The sequence below is a fragment of the Corvus brachyrhynchos genome, unplaced genomic scaffold, assembly GCF_000691975.1.
Source record: "Corvus brachyrhynchos isolate BGI_N302 unplaced genomic scaffold, ASM69197v1 scaffold91, whole genome shotgun sequence".
Taxonomy (NCBI): domain Eukaryota; kingdom Metazoa; phylum Chordata; class Aves; order Passeriformes; family Corvidae; genus Corvus; species Corvus brachyrhynchos.
In genome coordinates, this window is record NW_008236442.1 from 2,444,104 (window position 1) to 2,453,516 (window position 9,413).

The window sequence follows — 9,413 nt, forward strand, 5'->3', positions numbered from 1 at the left end:
GGGCGCGCCCGGTGGGGGGGGGGGGTGTCCTGGTGAGGGTATCGGAGCCTTTGTGTTGAGGGGTGTCTGGGCGAAAGGGTGGGGGGCGAAGAGGGGGGTTGGGCCTGTGCTGGGGGGGAGCACCGTGTGAGGGGGTTCGGGGGTGCCCGGGCTGGGAGGGTGTGAGGGGTCCCTGGGAGGGGCAGCGGTGCTCGGGTGTCGGAGGTGGTGGCGTGAGGCGAGAGGCCGCCTGAGCGGGTGGCTCTGTGGCAGAGGGGGTGTGCGAGGCAGTGTGCTGTGTTAGGGTGGAAGGAGGGTGTCCCATGAGGAACCCCCCTGCTGTGTGAGGGGAGCGCAGCCGGGAGAGGGAGTGGGGTTGATGAAAGGCTTCTATGAAAATGGGTGTGCTCTGTCTCCTCTTTGCCCCTTTGTGTTGCCCAAATTTTGTTGGAAGCACTCTGTTGCAGTCAGCAGCTTTACCTGATTTGCAGCTCTTGCCGCCTATTGTTTTTCTTTTGAGCTCTCCTTTGTTGTTGTTGCGTAAAAATTTTGTTGCTATTACGAAACAGGTTTTTGTGCTTGAGCTATTGCTCAATTTTCACTTGGGGATTTATTTCATTATGCTTATCACATGTTATTTAGCAGCATATGCTCTACTAAATATGTTTCCACGGTGATATATGAGCTCCTTCACACCTGAGAAAATTCAAATTATAATTCAGTTTTATTTGTAGAGAAAACATGTAACTGTATCTACAGATTTATGTGAGTTTAGGTTTGTTGCCCAACAGACTTACTGTAGGGCTGTTTCTTCATGAGCCTCTGCACTAGCCATTACTTGTGTAAGGCAGGAGCTAGTTCCTGTTTCAATGTGAAGTTAAATATTTACATACAGACTTGTGTAATGGTGGCGTAAGTTGGGGACTTATTTTATTTTTCTTGTTCCTTTTTGTTTTATAAGTCAATAAGCATTGGTGTTTCTTGACTTGATTTCCTTTTCCCCAGTGATATGAAGTATTTGTATTGTTTTCCTTAATGTTAATGGATATTAACTTTATAGTTTATAGGGATATAGACTTTAATGGTAACTGACATGTGTATTGTGAAATCTTTATATATTTACTCACCCTTGAAAATGTTTGGCTTGTTGTTGATGGATGGTGATGCTGAGGAAGTATGGACTATTAATTTGTGCTAATTCTTGGTCATGTGCAGGTTTTTGGCACATATATGAATTTTTTTGGAGGCTGTTTTTTGTTGTTAGTTGTTTTCTGTTAAAGTTTTGCTTTTGCTTTGTAGAACCAAGTCAGTTTTCACAAACACTGAATGGAATTCCTCCCTCAAACCCAGTCATCAGTGGAATGGACCCCTTCCATGCTTGTAGTATTCTCCAGCAGCTGAAGACCATGTATGATGAAGGGCAGCTGACAGATATTGTAGTGGAAGTGGATCATGGGAAAACATTTTCGTGTCATAGGAATGTTCTTGCTGCAATCAGTCCTTACTTCAGGTACAACCGTCCGTTGTTCTAGTGGTGATCAAAGCAGATAGAATATTAGTATAGGTACGATTTTTTAAAATATTCATTTAACAAAAATAAGTTCTATGTATTTATAGTGCACCTAGCAAGTAAAGATTATTGTTCTCTTAAGGTCAGTGAATTACCAGTGTCTGTTTCTCAAAGGAGGGTTTCATTGGAGAAAAGGTCACACCATTTTAAGCCAAATAAAACTGCCTCCGGTACTGAGGGTATCAGGGATACAGTAAGAGCATATTGAAACTACTTTTTTTTCTTTTAAAGTTACATATTTTAGCATGGTAGATTATCCACACGAAATAACTTGTTGAAAGTTGAATGCGAAGACTTGGATACGTCAAGAGCTTTGGTTGTAAACCCAGTGAATTTCAAAATGGGATTAGTGACATAACTAAGCAAAAAGCTCCACTTTTGTTTCAGTAAGTGTAGAACTGATCTTAAATTTAGGTACGCCAACAGGAAAGTTTAACAACTGTGATAACTGTATTTGTGCTGATGGAGGAGCAATCGCGTTGGGATTAGCTGTACAGTATATTTAATTTTTTACCTGTAGTTAAAGGTAATTACAGACAAACTGCTGAATATTTTTGTTTTGCAGATCAATGTTCACGAGCGGCCTTACCGAGAGTACCCAGAAAGAAGTTCGGATCGTTGGTGTCGAAGCAGAGTCGATGCATTTAGTGTTGAACTATGCATATACCTCCAGAATAGCGCTGACAGAGGCCAACGTTCAAGCTTTGTTCACTGCAGCCAGTATCTTCCAGATCCCTTTCATACAAGACCAGTGTGCTAAATACATGATCAGTCATTTGGACCCACAGAACTCCATTGGGGTGTTCATCTTTGCTGATCACTATGGTCATCAGGAGCTTAAAGATAGGTCACAAGAATACATTCGCAAAAAGTTTCTGAGTGTCACCAAAGAGCAAGAGTTTCTTCAGTTGAGAAAAGACCAACTGATAAGTATCCTCAACAGTGATGATTTAAATGTAGATAAAGAAGAACATGTTTATGAGAGCATTATAAGGTGGTTTGAGCATGAACAAAATAAGAGAGAAGTGCACCTTCCAGAAATATTTGCCAAATGCATCCGTATGCCTCTGTTGGACGAGACGTTTTTAGAGAGAATCCCTCCCGTGTTTGCACAGGCGATGGCCAAAAGCTGTGTACAAAAGGGACAGCCCAGTGCCAATGGCTACACACAACGGCTTGGAATGACCGCTTCCGAAATGATCATATGCTTTGATGCTGCCCACAAACACTCAGGAAAGAAGCAAACAGTGCCTTGTTTAGATTCGGTCACAGGGAGAGTGTTTAAACTATGCAAGCCACCAAATGACTTGAGGGAGGTTGGAATTCTTGTGTCTCCTGATAATGATATTTACATTGCGGGTGGTTACAGGCCAAGCAGCAGCGAGGTCTCCATCGACCACCGAGCAGAGAGTGATTTTTGGATGTATGATCATCCCGGCAACAGGTGGATTCCAAAGGCTCCTCTGCTGCGGGCCAGAATAGGCTGCAAGTTGGTTCACTGCTGTGGGAAGCTGTACGCGATCGGGGGGAGAGTTTATGAAGGAGATGGGCGGAACTCCCTCAAGTCTGTGGAGTGCTATGACAGCCGTGAGAACTGCTGGACAGCTGTGTGTCCCATGCCGGTAGCAATGGAGTTCCATAGTGCTGTGGAGTATAAGGATAACATCTATGTGTTACAGGGTAAGGTGGTTTGACTGCCTCTGTGGTGTTTTATTGGAAGTGGGGATTGTTCATTCTGACTGACTATGGTTTCTTAAGCAACTTGGAAAAACCCCCGGGGTGGTGGTGGCGGGGAAACTAGGAAGAGGGAGGTTGCTACTTGAATTCCCATGCCCTGGAAATATGTCACTAAGTTGTAGTACTGAGGTATTGTGCAGATGACGTTTTTGGTGGTATTCTGAGTCAAAACGGTATTAAACTTAACTCTGAAAATTCTGTATTAAATCTTTACCTGGGTGAATGCACCAGTGTTGAAGATACTGTCCTATGAAAAAGCACTTTGCATTTTATTTGGCTAAAGCTGGGAAAATTCCTGGTGTCTTTATTCTTGGTGGCTTGTAAAAGTTGATTAATGACTGTAAGTCTTCATTTCCTGCCCTGCCCTCCTTTCTGAAGTCACCCTAGAAACTAGAACGAGATAAAGCATCTTTCTTAGTTAACGCTGTTTCTTTGGTCAGTAATTACAGTACTGTTTTTACATTCAGTGCACACTGAAAAGTGCTGAGACTGGTTTGAGGCTGTGGTAAGATGCCCACAAAGTGGAAAGGAAGAAAGAGAGGGAGGTGTCTCGGTTTTGTTTTGCTAAGGGCCATCTCTGTAAATACCTGCCCAAGTTGGGGTCTCAGATGCACACCAGCTCCTTCTTGGGTCACTTCCATACAGAGCTGGACCACAGGAGAGAAACAGGATAGTGAGTACTGTCAGATCCTTGTTATTTACCAGAAGAAGTTAACATGATTTCTTGACTTGCATTCATGATCTTCCATGTGACTTGCAGAGTTTTCTTCTTCTGTCATTTGGTTGTGGCTTTAAATAATTCTGTTATGCTAAAAAGTTCTCTAAATCTCTTTCTTTTGGGTCAGATGTCTGGTTTAGATGGTTAGAAAGGAGTGCTGAAGAATATTGAGCTTAGTGGTTGTTCCTTTAAATGTTTCTTAGAACTGGTAAAAAGTGGATATTGTTATAACCTATAGAATAAGAGTGAACCTTGTTTACAAATTTTAGCTGCACTCATTCTGTGCTTCAGTGCTTTAGGTGACAACTGACTGCTCATATAAATAAGCTACTTCCTGTGCTAACCAGCAAATTCTAAAGAGTAGTGTTACGGGTGGCTAGATAAAACCTTGTGCTGTAGTACAAAGAGGTTAGCTTTTAGTAATTTTTCTAGGGAAAACTCATAAGTTAGAAGCAGTCAATAAGAACTGATGAGAGTGTGAAAATGCCAGTGGAGTGCAAGTGTCAGTCACAGGAGATTGTACTGTGGAACAAAACTGAATAATCAAAATTAGTATTATCTGTAAGACTTAATCTCTTAAACTCTGTTCCACCAATTTTACTGTCTCATTTCTGTATTCTTTGTTATACTTGAGGTGCTTGATCACACAGCAGCTTGGTTAAAATTCTTAAGATAGCTGTGTGAAATCATATATGATTTGAATTATGCTAGTATTTGGCAAATATTAGGCCTTTCTTCCACTGGACTGTGCAAAAGGCAAGGTGTTCTTTATCCATGTTCTTTTCATGAAATGTTACAGAGCATGAGTTTTTGGTCATCTGAACTTCCATCATCTGTAGTCTGTAGATGTTGCTCTGTGCACTGAGCCGCACAGGTGTTTTATAAACCTAACTGTGAATCAGTAGCTTCATGCAGGCTTTCACCTGGCCTCCTTTTAAGCAAATCAGCCTAAATGTGTAACCCAGCCACCTGATGCGAGTAGCTTCGAAACTTGTGTGTAGTGTAAGACAGAATTCAGTGTTTGAAAGCTGCTAAACCTGAGCAAGTAATTGTGAGACTCCCCATCTGCAGATGACACATTGTGAAGATGCTAAAGAGTTAAACAGATGTACTTCAGACATTTCAAGACTGGAATCTTGAAAGGTTTTGTCCCAAATTAATAAGCATGATTTAGAAGTAACAGAGGATACCTAGAAACTATGTAAAATGTATTTCTGACATGCTTCCCTCTGCTTCAGCTGAAACAGAAACTCAAAGTAGTTTTTAGTCATGCTATTAATATTTTGTAATGCACTAGAAGGAAAGCAGTTGATGGTGCTGGGGTGTTTGTTTTGGGATCCAGGCTCTAGAAAACTCAGAGCGTTTCTGTCTGTGGAGGAACGTACTTGAAATCTTAATTGCCACAGAATTGTTGGTCTGGAAATGAAGCATAAGTAATATTTTATTTTTGCTTTCTCTTTTCAGGGGAATTTTTCCTTTGCTACGATCCTCAGAAGGATTACTGGGGATTTTTAACCCCGATGACTGTGCCTAGAATCCAAGGCTTGGCAACAGTGTACAACGACTCCATCTACTACATCGCTGGCACCTGTGGGAACCATCAGCGCATGTTCACCGTCGAGGCCTACGACATCGAACAGAACAAGTGGACTCGAAAAAAAGACTTCCCGTGCGATCAGTCCATTAATCCATACATAAAACTTGTTCTCCTCAAAAACAAACTCCACCTCTTTGTCAGAGCTACTCAAGTCACTGTTGAAGAACACGTTTTCAGAACCAGCAGGAAGAATTCACTCTACCAGTACGATGAGGTCACTGACCAATGGCAGAAAGTCTATGAGACTCCAGACAGGCTCTGGGATTTAGGCCGGCATTTTGAATGTGTTGTTGCTAAATTGTATCCGCAGTGTCTTCAGAAAGTTATTTAATTTTTTTTTTTTTTTTTTTCAGTAACAGGCCTTAGTGATTTCAGTGGTAATTTGATGCTAGAGAAAACATGTCTTAAAAGAAAACAAAGAAATTCTGTCAGTATTTATTGTAAGATGAAACAGACAGTTTTTTGTATATGGGGATGGGTGCTCATTAAAGGTTGCAGTCCGGGGAGGGAATTGTTGGTTCAGTTTCATATTTACTGATATTTTCCTGGGAAATGAGAAGGAGGTTACAAAGTGCAATTATCAGCATTTTATTTCTGGTAAACACTTAATCATATCATGCTAAAGGTTTTTTTTGTGGTAAAAGCAAGTTAAGTGGAAGAGCCAGGATAACTATGCACTACAGTGAAAGAAAATCTAGCATTAATAGTTAAGGATGTCCAAGATGTGTTGAAGTGACTTTTCTTCTTTTTCTCTTTTTTTTAATACGGGTAAAATTTGAGGCAATATCACTAAGTTTTGTTGCTTTTTTTTTTTTAATTTAGATTTGAAGTACATAGAGAGGAATGGTAGATCCTGATTCATAATGATCTCTTCTTTTTGTACTGTTTTTGAAGTCTGCTAAGATGTTTGTGATGTTGTTTGTGCACTGCAATTTGGGAGAAAAACTCAAGTCAGAATTGGATTGTGGAGTACCTTTGCCCCGAATGGAGGCCTGTTCATATTGTTGTACCAGTTCCTGTCTGTGGATTTTTGTTGAGATTGAGCTTAATGATAGTGGGGAAAAAATCCCACCACCTGTTTTTTGCCACATAGATGTAGTGCTGTAAAAACGTTTTGGTTTTTTTTTTGACACTGATTAAAACCTTTTTTTTCACCCCGTAAAGGGCTTTAACCCAAAAGTTGATGGTGCTAGTACATTTTTAATACTTGTTTGTCTGAACTGGGCCAGCCTTCTGCTACTGTTTAAGACAGCCTGGTACTTTCCATGGCGTGTGTGTCTGTCTCCAGGCCCTGTCCTGTCATCAGATTGTCTTTTCTAACATAACATTTTTACTGCAGTGGTGTTCTTGCACAGAATGGTGACAGGATATGGCCTTAATAATACTGATTCTCTTTTATTTTTTCTCTTTGTGTGGAGTGTTCATTCTGTCTCCACTACAGTACAGTGCTATGTGCAGAGTTGGCATGTGCATTTGGAAAAGTGTGGTTTAACTTTGCAAGTTGTTTTTCTTTTCTCTCTGCAGTCAAGCTCCCAACTATCTTCTATTTCATTCTGATCTGTAATGTGAAAAATTGCACTACTGAGCTGTCAGCATTATCCAGCGTATTAACGCAAAATTGACAGTAAGCATCCATGGCTTAAATAATCTTAGGTGAAATACAGAATAAGGAATATATTGCAACACTTTTCTTTATATATTTAACATTTAACTTATTTTTAAAAAGTAAGTAAGTTCAAAGTTCAGCCTCTACTTCAGTAGTGAAAATTGGATTTAAAAGGGAAAAGAGGAATCCTAAAACTTACATCAGCTGTAATTTACCACGTTTCTTACTGCTCTACTTTTTGCAGAGCTTTAAGTTAACTTACTCTTTCCTATTTTTTCCTGTTGACCTAAGTAAACCAGTTAACTTGACGTGGCACTGGCCATCACTGGCTGAAAGTGCTTACCATTATCTGGCTTAACAGCTGACATTTCAGTCAGCCAAATATTTAGCTCATTGTTTATCCCCCTGGAATGGCTGAGGATTTGGATAATGTTTGTTTACTATGTGGTCTTCCTGTTCCCAAATGGAATCTTCCTAATACACAAAAATACTTGCCTGGTTCTATTTATTAATTCTTGCACAAAATGTTTGAGAGGCAAAAACAAACAAAAAACTGTGAAATGAAAAGCAAAATAAAAATGCCTCTTTGCATTACATACCTCATCTTCCAGAGATTCACCAAACTCTTCTTCCAATGCGAGCACCTGCGTTTTGTTTTTTTTTTTTCCTGAATTTGGCAATTCTTGCTAAGACTGCATTTTCCAACAGTGTTGAAGTGTGTTGTTTCTTTGTTTAGTTTTCTTCTGGATAGTTTTATCTATATGCATAGCCAAGAATAAGGGGTTTTCTGAAAAGTACTACTAATTTAGTTTTTAACTAATGATCCTTAGTCCTTGGCTAGCTCTCTTTGTGCTGTTGTAGGCCTCTAGCTGCAAGCTTTCTGAAGCACCCTCCCTAACAGTGTTGCATTTGTGTGTAAGACCTTTTTTTTTTTTTTTTTGCAATGTGTTATGTAACTTTTTCCTTGTTTCTTTCTTTGTTTTTCTTTTTTTTTTTTTTTTTCTTTGAGCTTGGTTGAATATTTACAAGATTTCTTGCTGCTTTTTGACAATCTATATTTATTTAGTAGAACAAATTTCAATATATTACTTGAAACTATGAAATAGAATTGAGTTAGCAGTTGACTGGTCATGTGATGTATAGAAGTACAATATGCTGTGGTTAATTCTGCAGTAGGTTTGTTAATTTTGTTTATCTGCACTAAAGTACGAAGATCTCCATTCTGTTTAACCATTCAAACTGAGGGTGTGATCCAAGTCTATCATGTGTTTGAAAGCTAAATCCTGGAACTTGCTGTGGGAGTAGAATATACTAAATCTTTTGCATGAGGAGTTTGTTGAGACAGTAATGTAGCTGTGACATTTTGCCAGTTCTTAAATGCTTCTATGTTATGCTGGAAGTCAGATTCCTGGTAAAGTTTTGCTTTAGAGTCAGGCTTAAGTCAACTTGCACAGCACAAAAAAAATAATTGCACCAAAGGTACTGATAATATTTGAACAGTAATCTGTACATTTTGCTCATTTGGAATTTTATTTGCATTGGTTTAGTTCCTGTTATGAAATGAATTTCTAGCATTGTAAGAACTTAGGTGAGTGTGACTCTCTTCCAAAATTATTAGTTACTTTAGAAGAAAACATTTTGTAATTCCACTTGCTTCCATCAATGAAATTGAGAATAACTCAAAGCAGTTTTGGTGCACCAGACATGCAGTGTGTGTATGTTCTACAAGAGATCCAAGAGCTCCCTGTTTGCGAGGCTGTTGAGAAGTGGCATCCAACATTCAGTGCTCAGGTATGTTAGTAAGAAGTACTGTAGTCCTATGAGGGCAAATGTGTGGATTTTTAAACATTTTGCCATAATTGCACAATTTTGCATTTTTACTTAATGTCATGTTATGTTTCTTAAAATAAACCTATTGTTGAAATACAGTGGAGTTCAACTGTTTTTGTGACAAATCTGTGTGCATTTTAGTAAATTTCTGAAAATTAATCTGATGTATTTTTGGCGTTTGTTCAGTTCTTCTGTTTCTGCACTCGTGCCTCGCCTGTGTGTAATGTCACTTGTTTTTTTAAGATGGAAGGTGCTTTGTCCTTTTGTCTCATTCCTTGTGGCGATTCAGGTCTAACTTCGCGTTTGTTTGCACACAGGCGCATGGTCTTTCCCTTCCCTTTCTCCTTGTCTTTGTTTGCAGCAGAGATCCCAGCAG

At 39.5% G+C, this 9,413-nt stretch overlaps 1 protein-coding gene across 1 annotated transcript; it reads left to right on the top strand.

The window, feature by feature from the left end:
- Nucleotides 1-205: 205 nt before the first annotated feature.
- Nucleotides 206-9,135, top strand: KBTBD8 (kelch repeat and BTB domain containing 8). The gene is made up of 3 exons (XM_008643590.2): nucleotides 206-1,489; nucleotides 2,115-3,229; nucleotides 5,469-9,135. Exons 1-3 carry the CDS (start codon nucleotides 1,137-1,139, stop codon nucleotides 5,930-5,932), a joined length of 1,932 nt encoding a protein of 643 aa, XP_008641812.2. The 5' UTR covers nucleotides 206-1,136; the 3' UTR covers nucleotides 5,933-9,135.
- The last annotated feature ends 278 nt before the right edge of the window (nucleotides 9,136-9,413 follow it).

Coding starts and splice junctions, on each gene's coding strand:
- KBTBD8 (XM_008643590.2), top strand. CDS start 1,137: ATGGTGATGCTGAGGAAGTATGGACTATTAATTTGTGCTAATTCTTGG. Junction 1,490..2,114: donor GCAATCAGTCCTTACTTCAG/GTACAACCGTCC, acceptor TTTGTTTTGCAG/ATCAATGTTCACGAGCGGCC. Junction 3,230..5,468: donor TAACATCTATGTGTTACAGG/GTAAGGTGGTTT, acceptor TTCTCTTTTCAG/GGGAATTTTTCCTTTGCTAC.